General features: G+C 40.8%; 1 protein-coding gene and 1 long non-coding RNA gene across 3 annotated transcripts; one reads left to right on the top strand and one right to left on the bottom strand.

The window, feature by feature from the left end:
- Nucleotides 1-1,986: 1,986 nt before the first annotated feature.
- On the bottom strand, nt 1,987-4,842 carry tyw3 (tRNA-yW synthesizing protein 3 homolog (S. cerevisiae)). Of its 2 annotated transcripts, XR_002955101.2 has the most exons (5): nt 3,796-4,842; nt 3,495-3,528; nt 2,836-2,907; nt 2,646-2,728; nt 1,987-2,461 (listed from the first exon to the last, which is right to left on the bottom strand). XR_002955101.2 is itself a non-coding variant. In XM_024436438.2 (4 exons), exons 1-4 carry the CDS (start codon nt 3,600-3,602, stop codon nt 2,341-2,343), a joined length of 384 nt encoding a protein of 127 aa, XP_024292206.1. In that variant the 5' UTR covers nt 3,603-4,836; the 3' UTR covers nt 1,987-2,340. The 2 variants fall into 2 exon arrangements, 1 of the variants encoding a protein (XP_024292206.1); XM_024436438.2 differs by having other exon boundaries at nt 3,495-4,836.
- Nucleotides 3,968-8,236, top strand: LOC112261094. Its single transcript, XR_002955100.2, has 7 exons — nt 3,968-4,318; nt 4,452-4,566; nt 4,755-4,899; nt 7,073-7,236; nt 7,476-7,527; nt 7,704-7,847; nt 8,102-8,236. It is a non-coding gene; the product is annotated as an uncharacterized LOC112261094 (long non-coding RNA).
- Nucleotides 8,237-15,181: the final 6,945 nt, after the last annotated feature.

Here is a 15,181-nt window from a genome sequence, read left to right as displayed (position 1 = left end):
TTGGGAGGATCTGCAGAGAAGCCAAAGGTGCTTCAACAAAGTACTGAGTAAAGGGTCTGAATACTTACAATACCAGTCAAAGGTTTGGACACACCTACCCATTCAAGGGCTTTTCTTTATTTTTACTATTTTCTATATTGTAGAATAATAGTAGAATAGTAGAATAATAGTAGAATCATGTAGTAACCAAAAAAGTGTCAAACAAATCAAAATATATTTGAGATTCTTCAAAGTAGCCACCCTTTGCTTTTATGACAGCTTTGCACACTCCTGGCATTCTCTCAACCAGCTTCAGCTGGAATTCCTTCCCAACAGTCTTGAAAGAGTTCCCACATATGCTGAGTACTTGTTGGCTGCTTTTCCTTCAGTCTGCGGTCCAACTCATCCCAAACCATCTCAATTGGGTTGAGGTTGGGTGATTGTGGAGGCCAGGTTATCTGATACAGCACTCCATCACTCTCCTTCTTGGTCAAATAATCGTTACACAGCCTGGAGGTGTGTTGGGTCATTGTCCGGTTGAAAAACAAATTATAGTCACACTAAGTGCAAACCAGATGGGATGGTGTATCGCTGTAGAATGCTGTGGTAGCCATGCTGGTTAAGTGTGCCTTGAATTCTAAATAAATCACAAACAGTGTCACCAGTAAAGCACCCCCACACAATCACACCTCCTCCTTCATGCTTCATGGTGGGAACCACACATGCAGAGATCATCCGTTCACCTACTCTGCGTCTCACAAAGACACGGCGGTTGGAACCAAAAATCTAACATGTGGACTCATCAGATAAACAGACAGATTTCCACCGGTCTAATGTCCATTGCTCGTATTTCAGGCCTTCACGTCTCTTCTTATTATTGGTGTCCTTTAGTAGTGGTTTCTTTGCAGCAATTCAACCATGAAGACCTGATTCACACAGTATGCTCTGAACAGTTGATGTTGAAATATGTCTGTTACTTTAACTCTGTGAAGCATTTATTTGGGCTGAAATCGGAGGCTGGTAACTCTTACGAACTTATCCTCTGCAGCAGAGGTAACTCTCGGTCTTCCTTTCCTGTGGCGGTCCTCATGAGAGCCAGTTTCATCATAGCACTTTTTTTTGCGACTGCACTTGAAGAAAGTTCTTGAAATTGACTAACTGTCATGTCTTAAAGTAATGATGGACTGCCGTTTCTCTTTGCTTATTTGAGCTGTTCTTGCCATAATATGGACCAAATAGGGCTTTTACCAAATAGGGCTATATTCTGTATACCAGCCCTACCTTCTCACAACACAACTGACTGGCTCAAACGCATTAAAAAGGAAATAAATTCCACAAATTAACTTTTAACAAGGCACACCTGTTAATTTAAATGCATTCCAGGTGACTACCTCATTAAGCTGGTTGAGAGAATGCCAAGAGTGTGCAAAGCTGTCATCAATGCAAAGGTTGGCTACTTTGAAGAATATATTTTGATTTGTTTATCACGTTTTTGGTTACTACATGATTCCATACGATTCCACTTTTGACTGGTACTGTAGGTTTACTAAACATAAGCAATGTCGCAAAATAATCCCCGTTATTTCTATCTCTACTTTGCACATTTTTCCACTACAAATCAACCAACCATTCCAGTGTTTTACTTGCTATATTGTATTTACTTCGCCACCATGGCCTTTTTTGCCTTTACCTCCCTTATCTCACCTCACTTGCTCACATTGTATATAGACTTATTTTTCTACTGCATTATTGACTGTATGTTTGTTTTACTCCATGTGTAACTCTGTGTTGTTGTATGTGTCGAACTGCTTTGCTTTATCTTGGCCAGGTCGCAATTGTAAAGGAGAACTTGTTCTCAACTTGCCTACCTGGTTAAATAAAGGTGAAATAAATCAAATTTAAAAGAAAGATTGACGGGGGAAAAACAATTTAATCAATTTTAGAATAAGGCTGTAATGTAACAAAATGTGGAAAAAGTCAAGGGGTCTGAATACTTTCCGAATGCACTGTATATGTACTTATCTACCTCAATTACCTCGTACCCCTGCATATCGACTTGGGACTGGTATCCAGTGTATATAGCCAAGATATCATTACTCATTATGTATTTATTATTGCTTGAATTATTACTTTTCTATTATTTCTCTATTTTCTCTCCCTCTCTGCATTGTTGGGAAGGGCCCGTAAGTAAGCATTTCACTGTTGTGTCTACACCCGTTGTTGACGAAGCACGTGACAAATACAAATGTATTTGATTTGATTTGTCTATGTGAACAGATCCAGCCCCCTGCCCAAGCAGTCCTCAAGCTCAACTGGATTAATGTCTCTGTTGTCTTGGCAGGCGTCTGTCTGAGTGTCTGTTTAAACGTTTGTCTGTCCTCTTTTCCTCCGTTGCTTGTAAACAGATTTCTCCTCCATCTCCTGTCTACTTGGGCTTTGAGGTTCAGCTGGTTGCAAAGCAGACTGTAGCCACTCGTAGAACCTGTTGACGCATGAAAAACTTTTGCTATAGCGAATCGTAAGCTCAAGAGTTGAGGTCTGAGAATATTTAAATTCCAATAAATTGTGAGCGCTTTTTGTAAATCAAGTCATGAATTAAACTTTGATCATCATTTTAGACACAATGATATGTAGCTAGCTGCTGTAATTGGTCATGGACAATTTACCTCTCAATTTGTTTGACATTTTCCTCCATTTTCTGATTGGCTACTTCCACCAGGAAGTAGATGTAGTCCTCCTTCACCAGGACCTGGTGAATGCACACAGAATAAAACAAACAACTTCTGTTACACAAGCATTTCAGTAAAGCACTTCATTACAGAAGAATAATTGAAAAACGTAAACTCAATTACAAACCGTTATGATTTTGCCCTTCTTGTCTACAGTCAATCCAGAGTTTCTAAAGCCAGAGTTTATTGCCAAAGAGTGCTGTAAAATAAACATCAGTTTACATTAACTATCAGTGCTGTGTTCTTCAGCCAACACATTGCATGCGCAGTTCGTGGTACAGTAGTTTTAATATAAGCAAGCTATACAGAGCCAACTGCAACATGTTGTAAACTAGTCTGGAGAGTCTGATATTTTTTTCTGGTGTTTTCAATGAGAACTAGAGAGCAGGAGGGTTCTTTAACTCCAACCAGAAGCTGTGTATCTTCAAGCTGTCTACATTGGACATGAAGCACAAAACTTCAAACTTCAACACAGTATTTTCACATGACATCTCCAAATCAGACATCAAATCGCCCATATGACATTTCTTGGTGTGATGAAAAGCCAGGGACAGTTCAGTTTCTGCACATCTGGAGTGTCTGACACCTGGGACGGATAGATGATAAATAGACAGACACCACAGGAATAGGCTGATTCACCATTGTAGCTATGACTTGCATAGTAGCTAGCTATCTGAATAATGTAATGGATGACAGTAGGCTAGCTATCTAACTATACTAGTTAGATAGATAGCTGCAGCAGGCATTTAGTGACTGGAATAATACAAAAGCTAGCAAAAACCTCACCCCATCTATGAGAAGAATCCTTCCAGAACAGGAGCTGGTGGTGAAATAATAGGCTGAGTTGTTTATGGCAGAAACAATATGTGAGATGTCCTCCTTTCTTGCTGACATCTAAGTTATGTTGTTTAGACATGGTTTCTTCCATTGGATAAATTTATTTTCCATTTTAGCTAACAGACAGATTTTCAGAGTATATTACTCTGTATCATCTATAATATACAGCGTTTTGCATTTAGTAAGCAAGCATGCTTGCCTAATGTTTTGAATAAAATGTTATGTTTATCAAATGAAAAAGGCGTTTTACGTTTGCGGAGAGAGTCAAATGCTGATCAGTCAAATCAGAGAGGTAGCAGGAAAGCGAGAGGGATAGCTGGGCCCAAAATCTGTCTTCTCCAGCAACTGTTTTTTTTTTTCGCTCACCAAGCGAAGAGTTCTTCTTAAAATGTGATTTTAAACCTAACCCTGATCTTAACCACACCGCTAACCTTATGCCTAACCTTATATTAAAACCAAAAATCAAATGTTTGTTTTGATGAATGTTTAATAGAGCCAATTTGGACTTTGTGGCTGACTAGTGGGAATCTTGTTCTCATATCTGGTTAATATAATGGATCATCTGCGGTCAAACACGGATGTTTAAAAATGACCTGCTGTCGCCACCCGGAGGCAACAGAGGGGAGGACAGCCACTTACAACTTCTCTCATGAATTAGTCCGTTTTGACATACCTTATCATTGCCTTGATATATGTTTATGCTAGTTGTATTTAGACACATTATGGTGTTTCTACTCAAACGTCCTGCTGAAGTAATGAAGTTAGCTGGCTAGGTAACAAGAAATGGCTTACATGCTAGCTAATGCCACTGTCCAAAGACCACAAGTCACTCGTGTGTCTTCTACTGCTGCTTGCCAGCGTTCTGCATTTAACGTGATTTACAAAGACTACTCTATTTGTTTGCAGATTACAACATCCAAGTTAACGAGAGCCATTCGAGTGAGTGAGTAAGTTTGGAGGACCTTCGGTTTGGAAACTGCTCCTACAGTACATACCTGCGCCAAATTCTGATCAGAAACCAGTAAATAAAATCATTCTAAAACTTGAACTTGCTATTACTTTTGCTAAAGTACAATAAATACATTGCATGGTTAGCTATTGCACTTCTACCTGTAGCTGTTTTATATTTTGCTGTTTTATATTTTGTATTATGTTAGTTGAATGTAGTTCTGTCGATGGTTCTCATGAAACAGCCTGTGTGTTCTCCAGGTACTGATCCATGTGTGTGGAGTGAACCCAATGGAGACCAACACCTGCTCTGGGACCTACACCAGGAAGCCCAGCCTGCCCTACACTTCAGGAACTGATGTGTCCGGGGTTGTGGAGGCTGTTGGAGATGGGGTCCAATTTACAGGTGCTGATCTTCTCCATCCATCCCTGTTACATTATGATTACTGATGGTATTCTCATGCGGAATGTGATGCTAGTGTAGTTAAGAAACATTTTGCATCCAGCACTACCTAAGAATATAGACTGATGAACCACAAGTAGCCTTTTGGTGAAGGCATTTACATTTCATGTAAGGAAATCAGCAGAGGTGGGACCAAGTCATTGTTTTACAAGTCCCAAGTAAGTCTCAGCGCTCAAGTCCCAAGTCAAGTCCCAAGTCAAGACAGGCAAGTCCGAGTCAAGTCTCAAGTCAAGACCATCAAGTATCAAGTCCTGGTTTTAGGTACAGCAGTAACATCAGGCAGGATTTAGGCTACCAACTGCCTAGCCAGTTGTAGCTCAATCTTGGGTGCAATGAACACGTTCCCTCACTGACTGACTGTGTGGAGGCTCATTGATTTAACGTTACGTTGTCTACATGATACACTAGTAAAGTAATCAAATATATAGCTGTCAGCTATATTAGCCATGACTCACCATTCTTTGTGGAGCTTCAAATGTCGAACAAAGTTGAAATTGTTGCGCCTCAATCTGTAATTTTCTTCCGGCATGTTTTGCAAGTTGTAATCCGTTTCTTGTTGATACAGAGTCTTTATATCTGAAAATAATAATTTGGGGTATCATCTTTCCAAGGGCTCCATCTGAATTCATCTGCCGACGTTCCTCTGCACTTCCACGCACAACTTTTTCTCAGCTGGCACAATTTGATTGGCTGCTGTCCAATTGAAACTGTAATCCGTTGATGAGTTGATGCGCTGCACACTTTTTTTAATAGCGTCATTTGGGCTTGGGGAGGGTATCAAGTCAGTCGAGTCATAAGGCTCAAGTCCAAGTCACGAGTCATTGGTGTCAAAGTCGAGTTGCAAGTCATCATATTTGTGACTCGAGTCTGACTCGAGTCCAAGTCATGTGATTCGAGTCCACACCTCTGGAAATCAGTCAATTGAAATAAATTCATTAGGCCCTAATCTATGGATTTCACAGCTGGGCAGGGGTGCAGCCATGGGTGGGCCTGGGGGGGCATTTGGCCACCCACTTGGGAGCAAGGCCCACCCACTGGGGAGCCAGGCCTAGCCAATCAGAATAACTTTTTCCCACAAAAGGGCTTTATTACAGACAGAAATACTCCTCAGTTTCATCAGATGTCTGGGTGGCTGGTCTCAGACAGATCGTAGGTGAAGAAGCCAGATGTGGAGGTCCTGGGCTGGCGTGGTTACACTTGATCTGCTGTTGTGAGGCTGGTTATACGTACTGTCAAATTCTCTAAAACGAAGTTGGAGGCGGCTTATGGTAGATAAATTCAATTCTCTGGCAACAGCTCTGGTGGACATTCCTGCAGTCAGCATGACAATTGCACGCTCCCTCAAATCTGGCATTGTGTTGTGTGACAAAACGCCACATTTTAGAGTGGCCTTTTATTGTCCACAGCACAAGGTGCACCTTTGTAATGATCATACTGTTTAATCAGCTTCTTGATATGCCACACCTGCAGGTGGATGGATTATCTTGGCAAAGGAGAAATTCTCACTAATAGGGATGTAAACAAATTTGTGCTCAATCTGAGAGAAATAAGGTTTTTGTGTGTAAGGAACATTTCTGGGATCTTTTATTTCAGCTCATGAAACATGGTACCAACACTTTACATGTTGCATTTATATTTTTGTTCAGTATATATTAAAGAGATTCTCTGAGTACTATTGTACACTTTCTAGACAGTATTTCTGAATGTAGTGCTCACGAGCCAAAATTGGTCCCCGAAAATTGCTTTCTACGTCACATATGTGTGCCATGTCATTGTTCTCTACCTCTCACTCTGCTGTGTGTGCATCTTGTAGGCTGTCGCTTAGTTGGCGAGGGACTGAAGCTCATTGGCTAGAACTCAAATTGCTCAGGGGCTGGCCCACGTGGGTGGAAAATGTAAGGAAAATGGCGCGTCATAGCTTCCAGAAAAACTAGGGATTTCGTGGCTAAGTGAGGTAAAACAGTAATTCTGCTCATAGATTATGCATGTATGAACTACACATTGACACATCCTGCCCAAAGCGGGAGGTTTCAAAAATACTTAGTAGTCGCCAAAGTTCCTGAACATGTCTTTAAGTTGTTTGCATGACATTCAGGTGTATCTTTTGATCTTTCAGGCTGGTGACCGTGTGTTTGCCACGGCCACAGAGACTGGAAGGTATGCAGAATACACCGTTGTGTCTGATGACCTTGTCTCCCGGCTGCCAGACTTCTTAGACTACAAACAGGGAGCTTCCATTGGGATCCCTTACTTCACAGCATACAGAGCTCTCTCCCATAAGTAAGACACCAACATTTTGACACCAATGTTTTGGTTGAGGTTTTTGGATTTGACATGGTTAGACAGATTCAGCATCACAATCAATTTAATGTTCAATTAAATTGAGGAGGTTCATTGCCTCGCCTGGCAAAAAAAGACTTTCATTTTATGTTAAAAGCTGTATGCCTATTATTAAGTAACAGGCTTTGTTTGGGGGGTGGGGTACAGTACAGTATAATGAATTCTGTCTTATGATGCAGAGCACATGCTAAAGCAGGTGAGACCGTACTCATCCATGGAGCCAGCGGCGGGGTAAGACCAATGCCCTCTTCTGTTTAATGTTTGTGCTGTAAATTTAGTTTTTCATTTTGATTTATGAAGATCAAATTAATTCAAATGACCTTTATTGCACAACAGGTGTTTTAGGTGGGGTTGATTAAATACGGCTCAGCGTTTGTGATGTCTACTTGGTGGTGTGTATCTGTCAGGTGGGGGTGTGCAGCGTGTCAGGTGGCCTTGGGTCTGAGGGTCCTGGGGACAACAGGGACCCCAAAAGGACTGAAGCTTGCCCTGAAGAACGGAGCTCACATAGAATGCTCTTTCCATGACATAGACTGACCACATGAATCCAGGTGAAAGCTATGATCCCTTATTGATGTCACTTGTTAACTTGTCAATCAGTGTTGATGAACGGGAGGAGGCAAGTTATAGAAGGATTTTTAAGCCTTGGGACAATTGAGACATGGATTGTATATGTGTGCCATTCAGAGGGTGAATGGGCAGGACAAAACATTTCAGTGCCTTTGAACAGGGTATGGTAGTAGGTGCCAGGCACACCAGTTTGTGTCAAGAACTGCAAAGCTGATGTATTTTTCACGCTCAACAGTTTCCAGTGTGTTTCAAGAATGGTCCACCACCCATGAAGCCACTGGTGACTTTAACAGAGTTACCGAGTTTAATGGCTGTGATTGGGAAAAACTGAGGATGGATGAACAACATTGTAGTTATTCCCCAATACTAACCTAATTGACAGAGTGAAGAGAAGGAAGCCTGTACAGAGTAAAAATATTCCAAAACATGCATCCTGTTTGCAACAGGGCACCAAAGTAATAATGCAAAAAATGTGGCAAAGCAATTCACTTTTTGCACTGAATAAAAAGTGTTATGTTTGGGGAAAATCCAATCCAACACATTACTGAGTACCACTCTCCATATTTTCAAGCATAGTGGTGGCTGCATCATGTTATGGGTATTATTGTAATCATTAAGAACTGGGGAGTTTTTCAGGATAAAGAAACGGAATGGAGCTAAGCACAGGCAAAATCCTAGAGGAAAACCTGGTTCAGTCTGCTTTCCACCAGACACTGGGAGATGAATTCACCTTTCAGCAGGACAATAACCTAAAACACAAGGCCAAATCTACACTGGAGTTGCTTACCAAGAAGACAGTGAATGTTCCCAAGTGACCGTGTTACAGTTTTAACTTAACTCTACTTGAAAATCTATGGCAAGACCTGAAAATGGTTGTCTAGCAATGATCAATGATCAACAACCAATTTGACAGAGCATGAAGAATTTTGAAGATAAAATTCCAGTTGTGGAAAGCTCTTAGAGACTTACCCAGAAAGGGTCACAGCTGTAATCACTGCCAAAAAATGCTTCTGCATAGTATTGACTCAGGGGTGTGACACTTATGTAAATGAGATATTTCTGTATTTCCTTTTCAATAAATTTGCAAACATTTCTATAAACATCTTTTCACTTCATCATTATGCAGTAGTGTATGTATATGGGTAGGATTTTTAAAAAGAATCAATTTTGAATTCAGGCTGTAACACAACAAAATGTGGAAAAAGTCAAGGGGTATGAATACTTTCTGAAGGCACTGTAAGTTGATGATCTGATCGCATTCGATCCTCAATCAATACTCTTTCACTTTTACCAAACATTAGGAACACCCACTTAAAGGCACTTAAATCTTTTGTTTTGCCCATTCATAGCTTTCACATGGATTCTCCTAGATTCATGTTCTTAATGTTTTACATACTCAGTGTATATTTGGGTATCATCAGCCTAGCTGTGGAAGTTGATGTTATAGTCTCTGGGGATATGGCCGAGAGGGAGCATGAGATTAGGAACAGAATAGGCCCCAAAATGGACCTGAGTGGGATACTGCATCTGACTGTAGACTCCAATGTGTCCATAATATTCATAATCTCTTTGAGCACCAGAGGGTTGTAGATGGTAGTATGATTCCCTTTACGGTCTATTGACATGCTTAAAACTGTAGTCCCCTACCATTAGAATACAGTTATTTGAATCCATCTTCCTTGAGGATATTATTTAATGGATTGCACCTCATGATCTAGATTGTTTTTGAATAGGATCGCAACACCTTTTGAACTCCTTAGCCCATGACAGAAATAGAATTTACTGTCCCCCTCTTTTTCCCAGGCCACTTTATCAGAATATATTGAATGAGTAATCCTTCTCCTTTAGCCATGTAAAAACTGCTCTTATTTTCCTATTGTCAGCCAAGGCATTGGAATTATATCTAGCTATAGTCAATTTACCAGTATTCTATTTTGAGATAGTTTTCCATACCTACCAGTGCCTACCTACTTACTGTTACATGTTACTGATCGACATAGAGGATGAAATTCTGATTACTGTACATGAGGTCGTGGAGGAGGCGTTTCATGCATATGGAATTCACGTTGCTTGACATCTTGCCACAGACGAAGACGACGGTGCTCACTTTTGGTTATCTGCCTGTCTTTAATCATGTGTATTTGTTGTCATTTAGATGCATTGGGTCGAATCATTTCAATTGCTCACTGGCCATAAGAAAAATGTTATGAAATAAATATTTTATCTGAATGGCATTTTTCTAAATTGTTACAAAGGGAAGGCCCCCTGTTTCAGATTACTAGAGTTGAAGTGCACAGTATTTTACCTCTATCAGGTACAAGAGAAGTCAGGGGTGCGTATGACACCGTCCCATCCATGCCATCTCGGGTGACAGCCCCTGCGGACTGAGCATGCCCAGAGGAGCACAGGTAACCTTACCCAGCCTCTCCAATAGGAACACAGACTGTTGACTGTGACACAGTAGAACTGACTACCGTAACCTGGGCGGGTCAACATCGACATGATGAAGCACAATGAGAAATGATGTTTATTACCTGTAATGGACTAGCAACTGATCTGTGTGCAGTCCGGCGGTATTTTTGTACTGTTTGATTCTCTGGTCCATGTAGGCCTGCAGGTAAGACTTGTGTATGATCTAGATAATGTTTCTTTGTTGCTGTCACTTATATGGTACTTATATGATGCTGACGCTTCTTGTACATTTATACACACTGAACAGTGAAGGTTCCTCAAGTGTTCTTTGGGATGGGTGATGGTTCTATGTGGAACTATAATGACTCAGATAACCCTTGAGCTCTTCAATGGTTCTTTACAGTTCACAAAAGGGTTCTCTGCTCTTTTAGTGATAATTAAAATGTATGGGAGGTGGCTCATTAGAAAACTTAGGGCCTTGGTTTGCCCACAGCTCTTTTTGCACAAATGTGAGTGAGAGTATCATTCCAGTCCATAGCTTCTACCCACAAGCCATAAGACTCCTGAACAGCTAATCAAATGGCTACCCAGACTATTTGCATTGCCCGCCCCCCCTCTTTTACACTGCTGCTACTCTGTTAATTATCTATGCATAGTCACTTTAACTACATGTACATATTACCTCAATTACCTTGGCTAACCGGTGCCCCCACACATTGACTCTGTACCTGCACCCCCTGTATATGGGGCAGCAGGGTAGCCTAGTGGTTAGAGCATTGGACTAGTAACCGGAAGGTTGCAAGTTCAAACCCCCGAGCTGACAAGGTACAAATCTGTCGTTCTGCCCCTGAACAGGCAGTTAACCCACTGTTCCTAGGCCGTCATTGAAAATAAGAATTTGTTCTTAACTGACTTGCCTGGTTAAATAAAGGTAAAATAAAAAATATATAGCCTTGCTATTGTTAGCAAGGCTATATATTACTGCTGCTCTAATTATTTGTTACTTTTATTTATTTATTTTCTTAAAACTGCATTGTTGGTTAAGGGCTTGTAAGTAAGCATTTCACTGTTGTATTTGGCGCATGTGACAAATAACATTTGATTTGAGTTTATCTACTGTGTTGTGTTCAATGATTTATATAAAGTGGGGCAAAAAAGTATTTAGTCAGCCACCAATTGTGCAAGTTCTCCCACTTAAAAAGATGAGAGGCCTGTAATTTTCATCATAGGTACACTTCAACCTTCAACTACGACAGACAAAATTAAGAAAAAAAATCCAGAAAATCACATTGTAGGATTTTTAATGAATTTATTAGCAAATTATGGTGGGAAAAAAAATTGTAGACCTCCACAAGTCTGGTTCATCCTTGAGAGCAATTTCCAAATGCCTGAAGGTACCACGTTCATCTGTACAAATAATAATACGCAAGTATAAACACCATGGGACCACGCAGCCATCATACTGCTCAGGAAGGAGACGCGTTCTGTCTCCTAGAGATGAACGTACTTTGGTGCGAAAAGTGCAAATCAACCCCAGAACAACAGCAAAGGACCTTGTGAAGATGCTGGAGGAAACAGTTACAAAAGTATCTATATCCACAGTAAAATGAGTCCTATATCAACATAACCTGAAAGGCCGCTCAGCAAGGAAGAAGCCAACACTCCAAAACCGCCATAAAAAAGCCAGACTACGGTTTGCAACTACACATGGGGACAAAGATTGTACTTTTTGGAGAAATGTCCTCTGGTCTGATGAAACAAACAGAACTGTTTGGCCATAATGACCATCGTTATGTTTGGAGGAAAAAGGGGGAGGCTTGCAAGCCGATGAACACCATCCCAGCCATGAAGCACGGGAGTGGCAGCATCCTGTTGTGGGGGTGCTTTGCTGCAGGAGGGACTGGTGCACTTCACAAAATAGATGGCATCATGACGAAGGAAAATGATGTGGCTATATTGACGCAACATCTCAAGACATCAGTCAGGAAGTTAAAGCTTGGTCGCAAATGGGTCTTCCAAATGGACAATGACCCCAAGCATACTTCCAAAGATGTGGCAAAATGGCTTAAGGAAAGTCAAGGTATTGGAGTGGCCATCACAAAGCCCTGACCTCAATCCTATAGAAATTGTGTAGGCAGAACTGAAAAAGTGTGTGCGAGCAAGGAGGCCTACAAACCTGAGTCAGTTACACCAGCTCTGTCAGGAGGAATGGGCCAAAATTCACCCAACTTATTGTGGGAAGCCTGTGGAAGGCTACCCAAAATGTTTGACCCATGTTAAACAATTTAAAGGCAATGCTACCAAAAACTAATTGAGTGTATGTAAACTTCTGACCCACTGGGAATGTGATGATAGAAATGAAAGCTGAAATAAATAATTCTCTACTATTATTCTAACATTTCACATACTTAAAATAAACTGGTGATCCTAACTGACCTAAGACAGGGAATTTTTACTAGGATTAAATGTCAGGAATTGTGAAAAACTGAGTTTAAATGTATTTGGCTTAGGTGTATGTAAACTTCCGACTTCAACTGTGTATGACTATGGGCAGTGACGATGTCTTGTGAAAGATTCACGTATGGCCTTGTGCCAAAGGTTGACTAAATCAGTCAGTGGTCCTCAATTCCCTCCTCAGGGGACCCCCACCTGTTCCAGAGGTTGCACACTTGATTTAACTTGTCAATTAACACAATAACAACACCTATGGAATTTTAACAATATAATATGGCTGATCAGAATAAAAATAAACTTGTATGTTTCTTGAAAAGGATCTACAAAGAACCTTTCAGACTGAGAACATTTCTTTATAGAACCATTCTCCATAACGTTCTATAAATAACCATAAAAAGGGTTCTATATTTCCCCAAAGGCGTTGTAACCATAGCGGAACCCTGTTTTGGTGCTATATGCAACCTTTTTTAATGTTTTTTTATGGAACCTTAGGAAATGGTTCTTTATAGCACCATGCAGGTTCCATTTAGAACCTTATGAGCATGGTTCTTTATTGAACTTTCAAAAAAGGGTTCTATATAGCACCAAAAAGGGTTCCACTTTGATTACAAGCCAAATATCCCCTATCTGATACTATTTTGAAGAAAAACAATGTGGGTACAATCGTTAGGTCCTGTTTTGAAGTAGTATTGTAGTGCCCCTCAATCTGAACACTCAACAACAGTTGAGCCCAGTTTGATCTGATCAGATTTTGGCAATCGGATAGGATCAAATGTTATCCGATTGCCAAAAAAAAAACATTTTGATCCTCAGAATAGGAATTCTGTAATTCAATCTGACTTTTAAATCAGAATTAACATTTTGTTACCTTACAGCCGTATTCTAAAATGGATTCAATTGTTTTTTTCCCTCATCAATCTACACACAATACCCCATAATGACAAAGAAAAAAATGTTTTTTAGAAATGTTTACAAATGTATTACAAATAATAAAATACCACATTTACACAGGTATTCAGACTCTTTAGTCTGTACTTTCTTCTTGGGTATGACGCTACAAGCTTGGCACACCTGTATTTGGAGAGTTTCTCCCATTCTTCTCTGTAGATCGTCTCAAGCTCTATCAGGTTGGATGGGGAGCGTCGCTACACAGCTATTTTCAGGTCTTTCCAGAGATGTTCAATCGGGTTCTAGTCCGGGCTCTGGCGGGGCTAATCAAGGATATTCAGAGACTTGTCCTGAAACCACTCCTGTGTTGTCTTGACTGTGTGCTAAGGGTTATTGTCCTGTTGGAAGGTGAATCTTTGCCCCAGTCTGAGGTCCTGAGAGATCTGGAGCAGTTTTCACCAAGGATCTCTGTACTTTGCTCCCTATATCTTTCCCATCGATCCTGACTAGTCTCCCATTCCCTGCCACTGAAAAACATCCCCACAGCATGATGCTGCCACCACCATGGTTCACCATAGGGATGGTGCCAGGTTTCCTCCAGACGTGACGCTTGGCATTCAGGTCAAGGAGTTCAATCTTGGTTTCATCAGATCAGAGAATCTTGTTTCTCATAGTCTGAGAGTCTTTAGGTAACTTTTGTCAAATTCGAAGTGGGCTGTCATGTGCCTTTTATTGAGGAGTGGCTTCCATCTGGCCACTCTACTATAAAGGCCTGATTGGTGGAGTGCTGCAGAGATGGTTGTCCTTGTGGAAGGTTCTCCCATCTCTACAGAGGAGCTCTGTTAGAGTGACCATTGGGTTTTGGGTTACCTCCCTGACCAAGGCCCTTCTCCCCGGATTGCTCAGTTTGGCCGGGCGACCAGTTGTAGGAAGAGTCTTGGTTGTTCCAAACTTCTTCCATTTAGGACTGATGGAGACCACTGTTCTTGGGGACCTTCAATGCTGCAGAAATCTTTTGGTACCCTTCCCCAGATCTGTGCCTCGACACAATCCTGTCTCTGAGCTCTACGGACAGTTCTTTCAACCTCATGGCTTGTTTTTTGCTCTGACATGCACTGTCAACTGTGGAACCTTATATAGACAGGTGTGTGCCTTTTCAAATCATGTCCAATCAATTGAATTTACCACAGGTGGACTTCAATCAAGTTGTAGAAACATCTCAAAGATGATCAATGGAAACAGGATGCACCTGAGCTCAATTTCGAGTCTCATAGCAAAGGGTCTGAATACTTATGTAAATAAGGTATTTCTGTTTTTTATCCATTTGCCCACATTTTAAAAAATGTTTCACTTTGTCGTTATGGGGTAGTGTGTGTAGATTGATTATTTAATTTTATTCTATCCATTTTATAATAAGGCTGTAACGTAACAACATGTAGAAAACGTCAAAGGGGTCTGAATCATTTCTGAATGCACTGTAGGTAGGTGGTCAGTTGTTATATTGAGAAGTGCCAAATAAATGCATCTTATAAGTGATATGAAAGATCTAATCTTTTTTTTA

The sequence above is a fragment of the Oncorhynchus tshawytscha genome, linkage group LG10 (genome assembly GCF_018296145.1).
Source record: "Oncorhynchus tshawytscha isolate Ot180627B linkage group LG10, Otsh_v2.0, whole genome shotgun sequence".
Classification (NCBI taxonomy): domain Eukaryota; kingdom Metazoa; phylum Chordata; class Actinopteri; order Salmoniformes; family Salmonidae; genus Oncorhynchus; species Oncorhynchus tshawytscha.
Note: the sequence above shows the minus strand (reverse complement) of the source record. Positions and strands in the feature narration are given on the sequence as shown.